This window comes from Sebastes umbrosus, chromosome 7, assembly GCF_015220745.1.
Source record: "Sebastes umbrosus isolate fSebUmb1 chromosome 7, fSebUmb1.pri, whole genome shotgun sequence".
Lineage (NCBI taxonomy): Eukaryota > Metazoa > Chordata > Actinopteri > Perciformes > Sebastidae > Sebastes > Sebastes umbrosus.
In genome coordinates this window covers 19,986,193-20,006,761 of record NC_051275.1, presented here as the reverse complement: position 1 = coordinate 20,006,761, position 20,569 = coordinate 19,986,193, and the positions used below count along the sequence as shown (strand labels likewise).

Here is a 20,569-nt window from a genome sequence, read left to right as displayed (position 1 = left end):
TGAGAAATTAGATCATTAATCCCCAGTCTATCATGAAATAAACTGCTTCTAAAGAGAACAAAATAAAGTTTAACCTAACTTCCTTTGAAATGTGTCAGAAATAGACTAGTTAAATCTAATCTACAGTCACATGTTTGCTTCTACTTTGAGCAAGTAGTGGAGATAATGTTAAGGATAAAGAACAATGGCACAGACCGCTCAAGTCATCTTACTAATTATCTGTTTAGGTATGTATTTTCAAAATATGTCAGACAAAGCACAAAGCAAAATGTACAACTACAGTATCTTTAGATTATAGATGTATCTAAGTTCAAATTCAAGTCTTGAGAACGCATTTATTAACATGCGTTTTTAAGCAACAAGTTCTCCAACAAGAAGACACACAGGAGCCACCATGACAATCCTGGCATACCATTATACGAATTGGGGCATAGCAATTATTCAATTGTGTTAATCAGTATAGGTCTCTTTTGCCCAAGGCTAACAAACTAGACATCAGTGAGGCATTGTGTTACAGTTTCAGTTCAAAAGGTGAACCCAAATGCAAGACACTAGGCAGGTAAAATGAGCTTTACTAACAAACAACTGGTGGAAAAAAATATAACTATATATATAAATAACTGAGGGATCAGGCTGAGGACATACAAAGTACAAAGGAAACACACCAAAATACTAAACTGAGAACAAACCAGTATGACACAAGGAACACCGGCAAAATGGCACCAGGAACACCAGAAACAAATGCAGATCACCTGACCCAGCACACCACTAAATATAGACACAGGTGAAACCAATGAGAGCTGGGCAAACAATCCCAAAGGCGGGAAAACACACTAAAACAGGAAGTAAAACAAGACAAGACAAAAGAGGAGAGTGAACTTTCAAAATAGAACAGGAAACAGACTAAGCAAAAACCCAGGGCCATGAGAGACCAATTAGACAATAGCTGGATGAATGTGGGCTAATATTATATTTTTTCTCATTTGCTTTGGCTCAATTCTAAAATGAGAATTATTTTTTTTCCAAATAATAAACTCAAATCTCTGAACAATTAGTTAGTTTTGGCATTTTCATTCATTCAAGCAAATTGCGCAAGTTTTGGCACATGCATGCAAAAGAGTCAGTACAACTGTCTACAATTTGCACAATAACCCCTTGCACATGTCTTGAGTTGAATCTCAGTGAAGCTGTCGTCCTCTTCATAACTTCTAAACACTCATTGTTTGAGCCATCACATGCAAAATGATCCATTCAATCATCAAAATCTGTCAGACATACTGTACATGTATATTCCATAAATATCTATGACGTGGTGTTACATACTGTGGAGAGGTACAATTAATTTTTTTTTATTGGCATGGATGTCACTTTGTGGCAAATTTTCTGTTCACTGTATGACTTTACACAAAAGCTCAATGGTTAATTTTCTGTTTACATTAACACAATGCTACACAAATACATTTAATCAAATATGCACATCCTGTTTCTGTGTATACAGTATTGTAGCCTACAGTATTGACTTTTCCCAGTAAACTGTGACCTGTTGTTGAAACCGGAATCTAAAAAGCTCCGTGTGATACGTAACAGCCTTCAGCTGCACAGAACTGCCATTCTTGTATATTACAGTAAGCAGTCAGTGTCAACAAAAAATAGAACAAAACAGAGTGTCAGTTTAGTCTAGCTGAAGGCTATATTGTGTATCGCACTGAGCTGTTTAGATTCCCATCTTTACTGGAAAAAGTCAATACTGTAGGCTGCAATACTGTGTACACAGAAACAGGATAGGTACATGTGTGTTTACAGTATTTCTGTAGCAATGTGTTACATGTACTGTGAAAAGGAAATTCACCTTTGAGCTTTCAGGTAAAGTCATATACAGTGAACAGATCATTTGCCACAAAATGTCATCCATGCCAATAAAAATGAAATTTATGAACCCTGTAACAATGAAAAGACCTGCAGTAGTTCAGTAAAAACAACAAATTGTACCTCCTCACAGTAACACCATGTCAGTGATATATATGGGTTATACATGTCTGACATGTTTTGATAATTGAATGGATTAGTTTGCATGTGACGGCTCAAACGATGAAATAATGTTTAGAAGTTGTAAAGACAATTTCACTGAGAATCAACTCATCAGTTTTGATCAGCATTGTGCAAATTATAGACAATTGTACTTACTTTTTGAACTTGTCAAAACTATTGCAATTTGCTTGAATGTATGAGATCTATTGTGAACAACAAAATAATTGTTCAGAGATTTTAACTTATTGTTTTGAAAACAAAATATCATTCAAGAATTGAGCCAAAGCGAATGAGAAAAACTGTAAGAAACATTTCCAGGGTTGACTGCCAAACATTTTGATGAGTATGAGCCGGCTCACACAATGACAAAACAATTTTTCATTTTGGTGGCATTGGCCAATTTACTGACACAATAACTGGGTTTTGAAGGATGAATGAAGTGGTTTGGGTGAGTTACTACCTTTTGCAGACATGCAATAGAGTTGTTATGTCCCATGAAATAGTTGTGACAATTGCACTTACAGTTTAGAGAAAGTTAAGACTGTTTCAGAAAAATGTGACAAAGCGATTAAGAAAAAACTGTAAATAAGCAACTCATTTGGATCATTTAGTGAGAATGAACATACATCCACTTGCTTACAGATACAGTCTAAAAGTGGCCAGTTTAAAAAAAAGCAATGCTTATGGGGAACCCACAAAATGTGACTTTGTAAAATTTAAATTGCTATTTCAATATTTACTTGAAAATGCACTTCAGCCTGCAGGATACAGGTTCACACAACTCTTTCTTTTCCTTATGCTTCTATATTTCTCCTCCTCATTGACTCTGATCTATATCCACTTCATATGGTCGTGTGGTTTCGAGCACGGTTGAGACAAGAGAAGAATCAAAACCATTGTGCGGTCTATAGACTAAGTGTAATCTCTTTCAGTCTCTCTGAGTGCTTGTAAATAAGTAATGGTGTGTGGCCTTGGTCATGGTTCTTGTACTGCATCCCGTCCCCTTGCTGGGCATCCAGTGCTGATGTGAGAAAAGAAACGTACATGAGAGTCACATTACAAAAATGATCACGCAAAGACATACATGGTCGTAGACAGAACAATGGCTAGAAGTACTGTACTATTCACCTATAGCATATCCAAACAAAATCAAGAACTGAAAATAATCAGCACTGAGGATGCAGTTTGACCTTTTGACCATGTAGTGGTAGCTGAATTGGAAGCAGCTGACTATAATACCAGTGCCGGTAAAAGCACATTAACAAACTTAGAGATGGAAAGAGAAGCATTGAGTTGAAGTCTATTCAGCATGTACGACAACAGATGTGAGATAATTAAAGACATTTACTGTAGTAACTTGTCTTGTACCTGCACCTCTCTTCGTACAAAGTGTTCATTTACATGATACGATGGGATCACCACAAACAGAATGCTGCTGAGATCACGACGACGACGACTGCTGACCACTGTGGGGCATTAACGAAAGTAGCTCATCACATGTGCATCTCCTGGGGGGGGGATTTACTTGCAAGCATACACACATTCCCCTCCAAAGCAAGGAAAAGCCTTTTCTTATTTACTATTTCCAGTCTACTTCTCACTCGTTTTGTTGGTGGAAACCTGTTTTCTGAGCAAAACGTTTTTGTGAAACCAATAAACAATCTAAGTTAGGAATTATAAGAATATCCAGTGGTTTCTTTCCACCAAACTCATTCTTAGTCACATTCTTAGTTGTACTATTTCACATTTAGCTCACATTTCATATCTGAGCATTTCATTCCACTCCCATCATTCATTTCTGTAAAGAAAACTAATTGATTAATTAATTGACTAATAAATTGTTATTTTTAAATGTGGATTATTATTTGAGATATAAACAGCCTATTAAGTAAGTATGATACATAATACAGACAGATAACTGTATTAAAGGTTCCTAAAAGCAGTATAGCAGGAAACTTCATCTCTGATGCAATATTAGAGATTATATTATTATTAATTAATTAATCTGCTCAAAATTCATCCAAATCGCTCGTTTTACACAAACTTCCTGCAGTTACTTCAGTATTTGGGTTAATTGTACAGTTTATGAGTTCTGTACTGTTATTGTTATGCATTGAATATAATATGAAATATCCATAAAATATGTCGTTTGGTCATGGGCCGTCAGTTTACTCAATGATAGAAAAGGAGTCCCTTAAGGGAAAAGGTTGGGAATCAACTGCAACTAACGATTATTTTCATCATTGATTAATCTGCAGATTATTTTCAAGATTAAATGAATTGAAAAATGTCCATCACAGTTTCTCAAAGTCTAAGGTGATGTCTTTAAATGTCTTGTTTTGTCAGTTCCAAAACCCAAAGATATTCACTTTAATATGATATAAAACAAAGGAAAGCAGACAATCTCTATATTTGAGAGGCTAAAAACAGCATTTTCACTCGACTAATCGTTGCAGCTCTAGACATATCCATCTTCTCATGTATCTCTCAAAAAGACGGCAAAGTCATTACTTTCCTTGTTGAGTAAATCATGAGTAAAAAAAGTTATGAATTAATAATGGATTACTTTTCTGAATAACATATTGCTAATTCTGGGATTTGCAAAAATGCGATATCTTCATTCTGTTATTTTAATTGTTTTTTGCAAGTGCCAAATAAGCAACGGCCTCCTTGTGATTAAAGATCACTGAAGAGGGATTCACACGCAGACTGTTTGAAAATTTAAACAAAGCCTCCTCCTGACCTGCGACAAGCTTTTGCTCTTAGTTCATTGATGTCACCCGTCTAATATGCTTAGACTAACACCAGGATTCTGCCACACATACAGTTTTATGCTATTTGTGAGAGTGATGCTAAAAAGTAGAAAATAATTCATCATACAATAACATACAAAAAAAAAAACCTGTGGCATTGTAGCACCAACGTTTTAGTCTTATTGGAGGAATTAACTAAAGAGGCAGAGAACAACACTGAGCAGAGGATTAAAGTGGAAACGGGCTGTGCCACGTCCCACCCAGCCGGCCAGGGAACCAAACAATTCTGAGAAGAAATAAATGTCCGTCCCGTTCTGTATTACGATAAGCTGCTTGAACTCCATTGTCTCGCATCACTTTCATGTGGGGAAAAGCAACAAGATCAACTGATCTCGTTTTTTGATTTTTTGTTTTTTCAGAAGGCTGTTTGAGGTGGAAGAAAGAAACGAGAAAGAAGAAAATCCTGAGGTGGTCTATTTATAACAGTGTGAGATTCACGGATGTTCTGCCTTATTTTCTTAGAAAGAAACGCTGATAACCATTGTGACATTTTCACTATGGCAACAAGGGGACACAAGACTAACATTAATCTAAAAAAGCATGTAGTTGCTGACAGTCATTAGCTTAAGTTTGCTGGATTCAAGGGTCTTTATCTCTACATGACTTTTACTCTTCAAGAACACAAAGAAATCAGCTTTGTAGCGTTGCATCCGCATAGTCGAAATCATCTAAACATTCAGCAATGACATTGAAAATCTTTTAGATAGAATCTTAAAACAAACTCTTCTCGTGGCACTCCTCTTTCCAACGCTCACTCACATTTCCACCGTTGTCTTCCAGCGTCAAGTCAACCCCTTGCGAGATTTCAGACACTGATAATAACAAATGTGAGTCAGTGGCAAAAACAAGCACTTCTAGTGGAAGTAAATTGACGGTGCACAATTACACCAAAGGATTACATTGCAGCCTGTTTCGCGGCTTCAGCGTTCTCCCTCAATACTGGACTAATTTAAAAAAAAACATGAGAAAATAGGGTCCATGCTGAAAAATACCAAACTTTCCCTTTAAAGATGCTCTACGGGCCCATGTACACCATCTATGTAGATATTCAGAATCAACTGCCCTGCAGTCACAAGTGACAATTAACGGATAATTAAAATAAATGCTAAATATGGTGTATCAGTAGCAAAAGTATTGAGACACCCTGGTGGCCTAGGGGTTAAGGGGCTGACCACAAACCAAATCTTCATTTCACTTCCAGCTGTGGACCTTCGAGTAGGTCATTCCACGTCTCTATGTCCCCCCTTTTCCTGTCATCTCTCTACTGTCAGCTATATGCCCAAAAACATGTGAGTCATAAAGTTAGCAAATTGACTCAGTTATGTCCGTCACACACTAACATCAGTTAACATTAGCCACCCTATGCTACTGGTGATACCAGACCAAGAGAGGCTATAGTATAGTAAAACTGAAGAACGTATTGTATTGAGCAATGGTGCATTTTATTGCTTATGAATTTTCATTTGTAAGAAAAAGATTGTATAATTTTTCTCTTTCAAAAGTCGTCTTATACTGCAATATTAACTGTACCGAACAAACAGTCAATCACTGACAGTGTAAGCTCTCAGAAGTGGTTTCCACTAGTTTCATTCACTCAAGGCAGCTCATCACATCTGAAATCTTTCAATTCCATGTGTATAAAAATTGCATATATTAATTTATCAATAATTATAAACAGTCATTCTTCAAATGGCAAAGTCACAGCAGAAGCCCTATTGTTTTCTGTTCTGCTATGTTCATAACAGTAAGCTACTGTTAATGCATTCAAGTTACCGTTGAATTTTACTCACACTCTTCCTGCGTGTGCTTCACATTACAGATAGATATAGAAACATGATTTGAAACTTTGCATGGACAAAATCATGAAGTTCATGTGATATGATCAACAGCTTCAGAACAGCTACTAAATTAACATTGGTTTGTCAATTGCTGTTTCTAAGGTCAACAAATGCACTTTGGATGACACGTCCTTGAAGTGCTAAGAACAACTGAGCAAACTCCGTCCACTGCTACGATACTGTGATACGACTGAAACAGCAACTACAGCAGGCCTACCTCTCATCTTGATGTGAGTTTGTTTTGTCAAACGCTGTTCCAAGCTTTACGTCTTGGACAAAGAACAATAAAGGAGACTGGATCGGTTCAGTGTTGTTTTGTGAGCGAAAGGAAGGAAGGAAGCATCAGCACTGTACAACCTCGCCTTCTCCTCCAGAATTCATTTGGCAGAAGGTAAGGCTCTACATAAAGGTGGTAACAAGATACGTGCCAATAGTTTCCTGTTAACAAACAATCGTGCAGCAGCGGGGTGGAAAACTCGTCGCAAAGTCATGATACTTATATACAGTATATGGATATTTTCAGTATTTAGAAATAAATCAACTTGCTGAAAGCAAGTAAAACACTGTTTAGAGGTAAATGTGCATGTGGCACTCATTTTTTAACTACACGCCACACTTTGATGACAAATGTTGTCTCTGACTAGCTAACAAGACCAGTGGGCAACCTCCGGGTCTGAAAAGTGAAGCCAATGCGGAAGTGCCTTCAACTTGTTTTCTTTCTATTTGCCAGCAGGGGGCGACTCCTCTGGTTGCAAAAAGAAGTCTGGCTGTATAGAAGTCTATGAGAAAATGACCCTACTTCTCACTTGATTTATTACCTCAGTAAACATTGTAAACATGAGTTTATGGTCTCAATCGCTAGTTTCAAGTCTTCTTCAATACAGCATGATGTTCATTTAGTAAATTATGGTCCCATTAAGAGTCAAATAGACCATAAAGCAGGGTATGCTTTAGGGCGTGTCTACCTTGTGATTGACGGGTTGCTACCACAGCTTTGACCGGTCTGGGAGTTAACGTTTTCACAGTGTGTTTTTCAGTTCATGAAAGTTAGAAAAGTAAAGTAAAAATGTCTTATTCAGTGTTGGGTTGCACTTAGCTCCACCCTTTAATGTCACTTCTAGTTGCAAAACAAAATGGCGATGGCCAAAATACCAAACTCGAGGCTTCAAAACGGCAGGCCACAAACCAATGGGTGACATCACAGTGACTACGTCCACTTCCTATATAGTCTATGAACATGACACATATTCCAGTGAGAAAACAGCAGGTGTAGAAGCAGCAATGATGGTACACAAAGTTAGCTGTAATGAGAAATTATCTGTGTGTCCTAAACTATCAACTAACAACTATCAACTATGGGTCAATAGCACAGAAGCCCCGCTCACACACGTAACATGAGCATTTAAAAAAAAAAAAGAAGTAATGTTAGTATGTGTAAAGAGCACAGAAGGCCTCTCATTCTGCATTTTACATTAGTAACGTCAGCAAAACCTATGAGAACCCAGACCGAGTGCCTGGTGTATTTGCCAGATGCATACATACCAGATGTGCTGCATTAGTGCAGAACCTTGTATTATATGACTACAGTGTGATGGATAGAAACATGATTCATTGCCTCTGGCATCCTATACGAATGCCTGTGTATTATTAAGATAGAGAAGTCACAGGTTCAAAACTACAGTATCCCTCATGGATACGCACATCATCCTTGTGGAAGTAACTTGTTGGAGTGTAATTTGGTTATTTACTTAGTACAGGTCTCTACACACACAGATGCATGCAAGCGTACATACTAAGAGAGCATGTGACCCCTCCCCAACACACACACACACACGCAGCATCTACAAGAGAAATAGGTGTCCTTCCTCCTAGACATGTTAGTTTGCGTACCTTCAGGCTGGTGCAGGGAGAGGTGCGCGGCTCTTTGGCGGCGGCGTCACTGCGTCCGTTCCCCTGCGTGCGTCCTTGCTCAGCTCCCACCTCCATCCTTCAGAAGCGTCTCTGTGTCTCCTTAGCAGAAGTCTCCCACGTAATGCAATTTCTTGGCACTGATGCATGCAATCCTGCAAATGGATAATTCAAGCATGTGACCCACTTCTCATCCTCGGCACAAAAAAACAGAAACATGTCTGCGGCAGCCAGCAGAGGGGAGACTGACACACAAACGCACACAAACAATAGTCCCTGTATGCGTTCTTGAGATCTTAAGACTTAAATCACAATTAAACATCGTAATGACACGGTTGACGTGTGCACTTTTTCAGAACAAAAGCTTTTCATTTACAGCTAACTATTTTAAGCCACAGTATCAAAAACTCTGAGCTACACAACACCATACTTTGTTGTATTGTTCGGCCGTTAACTGGCGGCATGTGACCAAATGCTACGAAACATAAACCCGTGTTGTGGAAGTGTGGTAAAACCTAAAATCCACTTGAGAGGAAATCCGATTTACTTTAAGATTGATATGGTGAACGGATGTTGCTTTTGAGGCCAGAACTACGTACGCGCAGTATGGAAAGGTTTTGTAAACAGGGTGAAATATATGTGCCAGAATCTCACCAATGTTCTCATGTTTCTCTCTGTTGTCAGTGATCTGCCCATCGATTGCCCATGCCAGGTGAGTTGGTGGGAGAGAAGTGGATGTTTGCCTTAATTTACCTGTTAAGACGTACAGGTAATGGCCACTATTCACTTTTTTTCCCAACAGGGTAAAACTAGGATCGGACCTTTAGGGCAGCTCAGCCCCTAATGAGAGTGTGATATGTACAGTCAAGGGTGTAGGCTTTGTTTCAACATTGGGGGGATATATTAAGTGTGGGGTGTGGGGGCCCTCCCACAGGAAAACTTGAGAAACAATTCATGTCCTGCATTGTGGTGAATTTTTATGCACCAATTTATGCCTTTTCTACATCAAGTTATGGTGGAAATGTCATTATTTATGTATAGGAAAACACAAAATTCAGGCGCCAGGTGACAAATCAATTCATTGAATCCACAAGAGTCTCAGATTTCCAGTCATGCCCAATTTATCCAATTCTAAGACAGTTTAGGGACCCCAGTATGTAGAAATATTAAAATACACCATTTTAGAATAATAACGCGATAATAACGCATTTATACTGCATGCAAAAAACTGGATGTTTTTTGCCCAAAATTGCATGTGATTATCATAAAGTGGGCATTTCTGTAAAGGGGAGACTCGTGGGTACCCATAGCACCCATTTTCATTCACATATCTTGAGGTCAGAGGTCAAGGGCCCCCCGTGAAAGAAGAATTTAGCCTAACTTTGGACCAATATTCAGCCTCCCTCCCGACAAGCTAACATAACACGGTTGATACCAGTGGATTCCTTAGATTTTCTTTATAAGATACCATATCTGCACTCTATATCATCACACTCTCTAGCTTTAAGACTAAGCTGGCTACAGCCTCCTAAAGACAGAAATATCGGCCGATGGTCTTATTTTTTAGGGGTGCTGAGATGAAATTTAGGTGTGCTGGAGCATCCCTTAAAAGAGTCTAAAATCGCCACTGCCAACATCTGCTAATAAGGCCAGAGGAATGCAAACAGTGGGATCACTGCTCAGGTTCACTAAAAGCAGTTTTGATGCAGAGCCAACATGATGCCATTTAATGTAGCTGGGCTTGTCTTGCACAGAACTCAACTACCTTTCACTATCTATTTTCAGCTGGCCAACATGTGAGAGTGATGTGTGGAATAAACGTGTCGGACTTGTGTATGTTACATATAAATATTGAAGGTATAATGTAAAGATATACAGTATAAACATAAGGAGGGAAAGACTTCCATTGTTCGCCACATGGTTATACTGTGGGCAGTATTTAAGGAAAAATGCAACAATGGCTGGATGATGTACATGTACTTCACTTTAACCACTTTCATGAGCATGGTATTACCCGTTTTCCCCACTAACTCACTGTTGTGCCAACCTGCTCCATCATGCATTTGCAGCAGGAAATTCCTGAGTCAACCTATGCAGTATCCATGCAGTACTTGTGAACAGGGCCAAAGCACGCTTGTGTGCCAAAGCATGATTGTGTGCCACCTTCAGCTGAGCTATATTGACATCATAGTCAACAGAGTGGCTCAAACGAAGAAAGAAAGTCATCACGGAAAACACTCACATATGCTTCCCATTCAGTATAGCTCCGGTGTGATGTAGGAGTTGCTGTCGTTTGAATTGTGTTCGGTTTTTAGGTTCCTATTCTTTCAATACATATTAAGTCTGGAAAGAAGCTGCAGTGTTTTCCAATCTGACGATAATAGAGTTCAATACACCCATGAAGCTATTGTTTTTATTGCGGATGCAAAATCAACACTTCCTGATGCTTCACTGCAAAAGCCTTCTACTGCTGCTTTTATACTCTCTCTCACTTTCCATGAATACTTTCATCTAACTCTAACTCATCTTTCTTATTTCACATATCATCATCTCCTCCCCCCTCAGTCCATCTCCAGTAGTCATGTGAAGCAGTGGATGTAATTGCTCAAGGGGACCGGTTTAGTGATTGCCACAAAGCAAAGAACACATCACCATTTCTGTCAATGATACTGCATCTGGTGCCAAATGTAACACGTTTGGATTTCTCCCTGAATGATTTTTCTGTCTTGAAGAACCAGACCTGGCTAATCACAACAGGTTTGACCTACTTTCGAGGAATTAGACCAACAGCAGCTTTAAGTGGGCCAATATGAAGCAGTATTCCACTGCATTTCTTGTGTACCACCAATGTTTACACTCATTTGAACAGCTTTCTCTCATTCCCACCCAGTACGGTATTATATCAAATGACATTTAATCCATTATGTAACGTCTGGATGTCCGACTCAAACGTATTCACTGCAGCAGGAATGGAAGTGGGGGATTACAGCCACTAGACCACCAGGTTAGTAGGTTTGGGAATCACCAGAGGCCCCACGATATTATCACGATACTAAAGTCACGATACGATCTTATTGCAATTTTAAACATTTTGCGATTTGCTGAGTATTGCTATAAGATAAATTGCGATATATTATGTTTTATTACCTAACAGATGTCAACAAACTGCAATTATGCAGTTTTTCAACATCTGTTTTATCTAATAACATACAGTGTTCATCCTAGAGTTTTCATTCGCATATCATGAGGTCAGAGGTCAAGGGACCCCATCATTTTGCGTAACTTTGGAGGGATATTTAGCGTTCTTCCTGACAAGCTAACATGACATGGTTGGTACCAATTGATTTCTTAGAGTTTTTCTTTAGTTTCATATGATACCAGTATCTTCACTCTAGCTTGAACACTGAGCCCGCTACAACCTCTGAAAGACAGAATAGCCCACCAGCGGGCCATTGGATTGTTACTGTAAGAGGTTAATAGTTTAATAAAAGACCGATACTTGATGTCCGTGTATCGATACAATATTGCCATGCAAAATATCGCGACACTATGTTGTATTGATTTGTTTCCCCTCTCCTACAGGTTAGGGTAACTTGTTAGCATCACTTCCACAGTATAGATGATGAAATATTAAAATCATACTGTATGTATATGAATATGTCACAAGCCTACTTACTAGCGTCAGAGCTTTAAAGTGCATCCAATGGTCTTCACTCAAGAGGATCCTTGTGCTTACTTTACCTTTACCATATATTGTTCCCAAAGGTTAGGAATGAATATACATCCCCGAATCACAAGCTCTCATTCACTCATTGTAATGCTGGTTGTCCTTTGCTCCAACATGCTTCACGCTGCTGCAACATAATCATTTATCATTATAAAATTATCTTTTTAAGAACTAAAGCAACAGTGTTTAGGATTTGGCGGTATCTTTGTAGATTTCAACTTCTCCCGTGTGCCAAGTGTGTATGATTGCTATGGTGGCCATCGCAAAAACGCGAATGGCCCTCTCTAGAGTCAGTTATTGTAAAAGTAGAGTGCTTAAAGTGTGTGTGTACCTTGGAAATGAGTGGTGAAGCAAGAGAGAGAGAGCGGCGGCGAAGGGAGTGAGTAACGCTACAAACTCCAGCCCAAGCAGGAAAAGTTAACAGAGTTTGGTTTGACCGTTCTGGGCTACTGTAGAAACATGGCAGTGCAACATGGCGGACTCTGTGAAGAGGACCCGCTTTAGTAGCCTATATTTAGTTTTTTGCGTAATTAGTATTTTGTTTATGAATTGAGTAACACTGTGGGCACCCGCGGTTATATAGGTAGGTATAGGCAGGTATAGGACCAGCATGCAGCTGGGTGGGCTTATAGTTTTTTACCATAACAAGAGAGGCAACGACATCCATGTTTTCTTTGTGCTTCGTTTGCTTGCTTGTTTTTTTTGGTTAAATAAATCATCAGAAAAACATGCACGCGTAAACCACACACACCCATGGTGCGTCAGTGGTCCTTTGATTTAAGTAGGATTTCGATTTTTAAGACAAATTGCCTCCACAGGCTCATTCTAAGCTAACGAAAACACAACGATTGTTATATTCAGGTGATTATACATGAAAGAAAACATACTTATTAATATTGTATTTGATTTCTGCCAAAAGATCCCCCTAATTGTTACACACTGGTCCTTCTTAAAAGTAGCGAGCTAGTAGCTGTACCTAAGGAAGAAGAGAGGGGGCCAATAAGCAACATTAGCCGCACACTTTATCACAGGTGAAGTCACTGAACAGTTCATTAGTACGGTGGAATGAGCACACTTCATCTTGTTTAGGATTCCTGTCAAACAACTAATGCACCCAATGAGAAAAACAAATTGACTTTTTCCAATCACATGTAAGCACCCCACTGACTACTGTAAATCAGACACGGATAAAAGCAGCTCACTTCTAACATTAGCTTTGTTTTTAAAGGTAGTGGCCTTTAAAGGCCACTTGTAATCAGTTAGGATTGAAATGCAGTACCTATGGTGAACTAGGGCAAGCGTTGCGTGTGAATGTTTGCTGTTGTTCAGCTATTTCCTTCATATAAAGTATGAACCACCCTCCTCAGACTTTAATATGGTCACCACATTACTTCCCTTTCTCTCTTTGAAAATCAACATGGACTGACTGGTTGTGCTGCTCACTCCCTCCAGCAGCCCAGCAACCTCCTTTGTGTCTTATACTCTTTTACTTCATCTCTATGAAATGGTGTCTTCTCTCCATACAGTATGTCACTGTTCAGTATACCTCCAGGGGTGATGCCTAAGCTCCCCGCTGAATCCTTAGCATGCTGCTAAAGGGCAGTACGATGTCAGTATTACCATCTGAATCTACTGAGAATTATAGAGTACTTCAGCAGCCACTGGCAACACCAACAGCTATCCATGTTCTCGCATACAACATTTAATCAACTAAAAGACTAAAGGACTATTTGAAAAACACTAATTTGCAGCAAGAAAAACCTTTCATTTTCCCTCCAAAGGTCAAGACACTCACTCAACACACTAGCCAGAAAACGTTGCCTTCATTATGGATTGAGGGGTATTAGTGGAAACAAAAACAGCAAAGCATTTAACCTGTAAGAACTAGTTAAAGCCAGTTGTGGAAGAAGTAGCCTAAGTAAGTAAATAAAAGTACTAATACCACGCTGTGAAAATACACAAGTAAAAGTCCTGCATTCAAAACTTTATTCAAGTAAAAGTAAGTATTATCAGCAAAATTTCAAAAGTATAAAATAAAAGTACAAAAGTAAGTAAAATGTTCCCTGTCAGTGTTTTTCTATTATTTATGACGTTCCTGGATTCATTAATGTGTGTGTGGCATTTTACTGCAGTAGACATTTATGGTTGCATGGCTAATTTTAACCCTTTTATATGCTGCTGGGTAGTTTAATCTAAAGCATTGCATCATATTCTTTAAGATCATATGTTTGTGGCGTCACAGTTCTGTAAGGTCAATCTTTCTTGAGCTCAGAAAAACAGCCCAGTTTACAGCTTTGTGACGATTTCAGTAACACAAATTTCATGGTAATTAGATGATAATTAGCAAGTAACCTATTTGAAGTGTCTTTGGAATTGCTGTCAAATTACCCCAATATTTACCTCAAAATGTATCAAAAATGACCTTATTGTAAACATGATTTGATAATATATAACCAATATGAATTGGGTAACACTGTGAGCACCTGTGGTTATATATAGGTAGCTATAGGTAGGTATAGGACCAGCATGCACCTGGGTGGGCTTATAGTTTTTTACCAGAACAAGAGAGGCAATGACATCAATGTTTTCTTTGTTCTTCGATTGCTTGCTTGCTTTTTTTTTGGTTAAATAAATCATTAAAAAAATCAAATTTAGTTTGTTTTATTGTTCTTATTCTGTGTGCTTTTGCCTGTTTGCTTTCTATTGTTTTTAGTTTGTGTTTTTTCTTGCTTGCTTTTATAATTTCTTTCTTGTGTAATCTGTAAAGCATTTAGGATTACCTTTGTGCATTTAGTGTACTATATAAATGAATTTCCCTTGCGTAGTCTAACCCACTGAGCTAACAAGGTCAAACACACATGCATGATACCAACCATTAAACGAAGAGATTGGGTTTAAGAAGGAGATTAAAAATGGTTACGTTTGGATTAAGATTTTTGCTTAAGGTTAGGAAAAGGTTTGGTGGGTAATCCACGTAAACCTCCCCACATCAGCTCCACCATCTCTGCTGCAGTTTGAACATCATTTCAATGATCTCTCAACACTGGTGATGGTTACCATGCAGGTGTTGATGGCAGCTGGAGTAACTCCACATTTGCTTATACGACTAATTAAGATGACTGGTAGTGATAAATATGGTCTGGTAAAAGTGAGAGCTTTATGATTTTGGGTCTGTCATCACTGAGAATCGAGGTATTGTTTTCAAATAATATTGACTAAGACTAGACAAAGGTCTGTTTACAATTGAGAGAATAAAACAAAAAGTTATTTCACATTTTTGAGAAGTATTTCTAAGGACCAGAATTTACCAAATGATGCTTGTGGCAGATCTATAAGCTGTAGTTTTATATTTTTCAGGAAACACCCATGATGCTGCTGTTATATAGGCTCCTGAACCAGGATGCCCTTGAGAATTTCCCCCCTGCACATCTTACAGTCGGTTCAGTGTTAACCAGAAGTCAGTAGTTCAGTACATAAACTTTTTATCACATCATAATGCATCATAGGCCTACTTAGAATAAAAAAAATAAAATAAAAAAAAGTGTTTTAAACCGGAATCATTGGCCTTTAATTACATATTTATTAGTGAAACACAGTTACATTGATACAGGTATTTGAATAGATTTACCACTGGAATAAAAAGAAGTAAAAAAAATGCCATCCTGTAAATCATACAGTTGAGATATCAAACAAACAGCACCAGGATAAAAGAAAAAAAAGGCGCACCATTTACCTCAGTGTCCTGTGAAACAGTCGTCCAGTTGCTTGAGCTCCAAAGATGAAACAGCCAATGTGAGATCACACAGACAGACAGACAGACAGACAGACAGACAGACAGCCTCCCTTCAGCCAGCTCCGGTCAAACTTCTCATGTGGAGGATGAGGAAGGAGGAGGAGGAGGAGGAGGAGAAGCGCCGACTCTTATCATGAATGCTCCGTGGACCTTCAGAGTTCATTTCCAGCCGACTTCACGGTGACTCTCAGGCAGACTGATCCAGATCAAATGGGGGGATTTTTTTTTATCTCCTTAAACATGTGCGGTTGGTGCGCATCAGTGAAACGCAGCTTGGAGATGTTAAAACGCACCGTGGAGATGCGCTCGAAAAGTGGACTGACTCTGCAGACAGATGGACTCCTTCCATGCAACAGCTCGCTCTCTCTCTCTCCTCTGTTTCTGTCTCTCGCCCCTGTGTCTCCCTGCCTCTCTCTCTTTTTCTCCCCTCTCCTCCCTTTATCCCTCCCCCTCTCTCTCTCTCTCATTTCTGTACAATTCAACTGAACTTTATTAGAATCATTTAGCATTTACAGTGTCATGCATTTGTCAATAGGCTGCTGTGATGTTATTTACAATAAACATTTGAAAAAAATCATACTTTCAATGATCAGAAAACTAAGATTTAAACTTTTAAAAGGTGCTAAATATGGGATTGGGAGCATTTTCTATTGCCTCCCAACGGCTCTCAACATGGCAACCAGCTGGTCACTTCACATATAGCCTTTAAAAAGTGTATAATTAAAGGGACTGTTTGTAACTTCTTACACGTATAAATCTACCGGGTTGGGATCCCATGCCCCGATCGCATATGCGTGCTCGCGTGTGGCCGGAGTCTCTGCTCTTCTGCCTGCCTTCACTCACACACCGCGCGCGTTTTCGCTTTCTCGCTCCACCTCTACATGTGCATGCGCGCACACTCCTCACTGCTGAAGAGTTAGTTTAGCTCTGAGAATATCTAGTGAATGTACAGGGGACGTTTGTGCAGAAATAACTGCTGCAGCTCCTCCAGACCAACAGAGGTTTCCCGTGTCTTGTGAAGTGACAGGGCTCCGCAGCGAGAAACGTTATCGTCTCTGACCGGGTGCCGGAGGGAGACACCCAGTCAGAGACGATAACGTTTCTCCCAAAACTAAGATCAGCACTGATTCATGGAGAGACCTTTGTCTGGTCAGCTAACATTACTGCCAAGCAGATGAACTATAGAGTGATATTGTGGTTTTAGCTGACGTGTGTCGCCTCACTGTTTTGAGCGATGCTCGTTCATGTCTAATTAGAGCGAGCAAGCGCGAGCCCAACGCTGACTTTCGATGACTTAAAGGCCACAGGTGTCGCTGTTAACAAGCATTTCTGAAAGTTACAAACAGTCCCTTTAACATCATACTGTTTCATGAAAGAAATTAACTGTGACAAAGCGGCGTACGGGGCACTTATGCGCACAGGCGCGCACGCATACACATGCTATTACATTCACAAAAACAGAGGTTATAAACTAAGATGCACAGCAGGAAATCCGTTAAATGTTTTGCATTTCATAAATGGGCCAACTTTACATTATCATGTGTCATGAAAGGATGCTCGTAGTGCACGCCGCACAATCTGTGGAGGCCCAAATGTTAAAAATAATATTTGGCTGACAGCTGTGTTCCCATCTTTTCATTTGGTTTATGAAATTTGATCACATAGACTCTGCTGTGTATTCCCCCTCTTGATCGCTGAGTCACGGTCACATGGCCAGTTTCTATTTTGTAATGAGTTGTATTTCCCTGATTTAATTATTTTTGGAGAGAATTCGCTTAGTCCACGTTTACATAAGTGACTGTTTATTTTGCTGATTTAGTTCCGTCTCTCTGTTGCCCTGCATAAACGGAAATATCCTCTTCTCTCATGTCAGCGTAGTTTCATACAAGTCCTGTTTAGGCTACTTTACTCACAACTTTCTGTAATTAAGTTTAGAATAGGCACATGATGGAGTTATATCATTAAGTTCCGGATCAGACGAGTTGCTCGCTAATTTCATTTGCTAGAAGTGGTCCAAGTTACCTTTAAGTTCACACACTCAAAAGGAATTAGCCAGGTTTGCTTCTTTATTACTACTTGGCAATGAACACTGAAGTTATCCGAGCTGCCTTTAGTGACTTGTGGGAACTCCGACTCTGACTAATTGACTAATGAAAATAAAAAAACTCGCCCATCAAATAGGCCCTCCAATCTAATGCACAATCAGTTTAGGCAAAACCATACATATTTATAAATATTCATACATATACAACATAATCAACCAAATACATCTGCATCATGTTGTGTAGCTCAGCTATGTGCTGCGAGTGGACAGATTGTTTTACCACTTTAACCTCCTCCTCCGGGTGTGATTACTGCTGGACGACAGATACATTTTAGGTAAGCATGCTGAAACAGACGCATATTTCCACCATGTTGTTGCAGCACCTGTCCTGCCACGCTGTATCTGATTTCATTGGCACTCACATCTGTCAAACGGTACGCACTACAAAAACACTCACTGTCATGTGCTTGAATTTTCTGAATGTCTCATTCAAACTCTGGTTTATATAAAAAAACGATGGTATGGTAACCATGGTAATGCAACAGGTAGTTGGCTGTCTGGATGGCACTGACCTCCTCTTGATCATGTACTGTATCACTGTTTATCACTTATTCACCGACCAATGAAAATTAGCGCTCTCATGCAGCAGAGACATTTCTTCCCGGTCTAACTCAAAATCAGGAAACTAAGGGTGCGTTCCAATACCCATACTACCATACTATTTAGTACACCAGAAAAAAAAATTGTAATACAGTATGTCCCAGTACATAGTATGTCAAATGCATTCAAAATTACCAGAATGTCTTACTACATCCAGTCACATTTTGCAGTATGCAAGCCAGCAGGTTTTTCTGGCTATTCTGACCAACAATCCTTTGCGCAGCGGAAGATACGTCGCATCGACTGGGCCGCCGACAGACAGATGACAGCCTGATGACAGCTCATAGACAGAAGCCGCTGAATATAAGAGGGTCAAAGTTCAAGGCGCAAAGTTATGACAAAGTAGTACATCCCAATCTATGCATACTGTATGCAAAAGTACATATTTTGTAAGGGTAGCTGCAGTACGTAATAAAAGGAAAAAGAAAAAGTATATGTTTGGAACAGCCTTGGATGTCTTTAAACACACTCATTAAATGTGTCTGACCCAAATGTTTTAATATTAATAGTTAAGAAAGCTGTAAATTTACCTTTTAATAACGTGAATGTAGAGTTTAGTTAGTGGATTAAATTATTACGACATTTATAAAGATGACAGTATGCACTGAAAAACCATAAAAAAACAACATCAAATACTATTTTTATATTATATATTTTGAATTGTATGTTATATTTCATATAATAATAATAATAATATATTATTATATTTCTGTTGTATTTCTAGTAATGGCCTATAAAAAAATGCAGATTTTGATGATCTCGTGGATTTTATTCATGCTTATTCTGAGTGATGAAAGCCAACCAAAAGCATATCATTTTCAAAAAGAATTCCCCTTTCAGAAAAGGGTAATAATACAAGTAAACATGTGGCCTTATTTATTTACAGCTGCCTGTGAAGTCTGGCATGTTTCTGTGTTGCTATGGTGACATGTGGTCCAAGAAATATAAAGGGCTTGGATAACTCTGCTGTAGGATATATTATAGTTGTTGCACAAATATAGCATCCTCACCTGAAAGCCCTGTCTCACACAGAATGAAAACTTTATTTGATGCTAAATTGAGAATTATATTAAAGCATTATATTCAAATCTGGAATGTATTTGCATTAGTTGCACTGTTGAAGTTTTTTCTTACTGTAAAATATGACCTTAATGTTACTTAAAAGAGCATTAAGTCATCCATGAGATATATAAATGCCTTTAACACAGTTGATAAAGCTACATGTCACAATGAACAGCAAGTTGGCTAATCGGGGCCAAAGGTGATGCAGTAGATTACCTCTTTTTTTTTAAATAAAGTGTGTGTGGATAGTGGTAATTTTCTCTAGTTTTGGTTGGGTTTAGGTTTAGGTGGATAAGCCTCTCAAAATGTAATATCTTTTGGGTGACTTTGTTTGGAGGACACTGAGTAAAAAACACATTATATGTCATATTTAGTTGCTATTAATCATGACGGAGAAAGGATCAAGGCGATTTTGTGTCTTGCAGTTCCTCTGTGGAATTCTGTGGCGTGACCGTGACCTTTGGCCTAAACATAAATACCAATGTCATGCGATTAGATATGGATTACAGCTAACTGTATGACACACTGCCAGTTTACATTCATGTAAGTGCTCATTGTCCTGTGCTGCAGGCATGAGGTTCAACATGTTTTCATTTGTTGAACATACAGAATAGTTTGTGAATTCTGAGGAAGAGGAATTAATTCTGATGAGGGCATTGAGTACACAGCACTCACATGGCAAATAACTGACATGAC

The 20,569-nt window shown here is 38.8% G+C and overlaps 1 protein-coding gene and 1 long non-coding RNA gene across 2 annotated transcripts in view; one reads left to right on the top strand and one right to left on the bottom strand.

Annotated features, from left to right (window-relative positions):
- The window catches only part of LOC119491374 (solute carrier organic anion transporter family member 1C1-like), a 35,717-nt gene extending 19,354 nt beyond the window's left edge, over positions 1-16,363 (bottom strand). The window contains exons 1-2 of the mRNA XM_037775332.1: positions 16,048-16,363; positions 8,570-8,742 (exon numbers count right to left, since the gene is read on the bottom strand). Coding sequence (XP_037631260.1) covers positions 8,570-8,665 — 96 coding nt within the window. The 5' untranslated portion in view covers positions 8,666-8,742; positions 16,048-16,363. The remainder of the gene's footprint in view (positions 1-8,569; positions 8,743-16,047) is intronic.
- The window catches only part of LOC119491380, a 349,936-nt gene that overhangs the window by 140,632 nt on the left and 188,735 nt on the right, over positions 1-20,569 (top strand). The window lies entirely within an intron of this gene.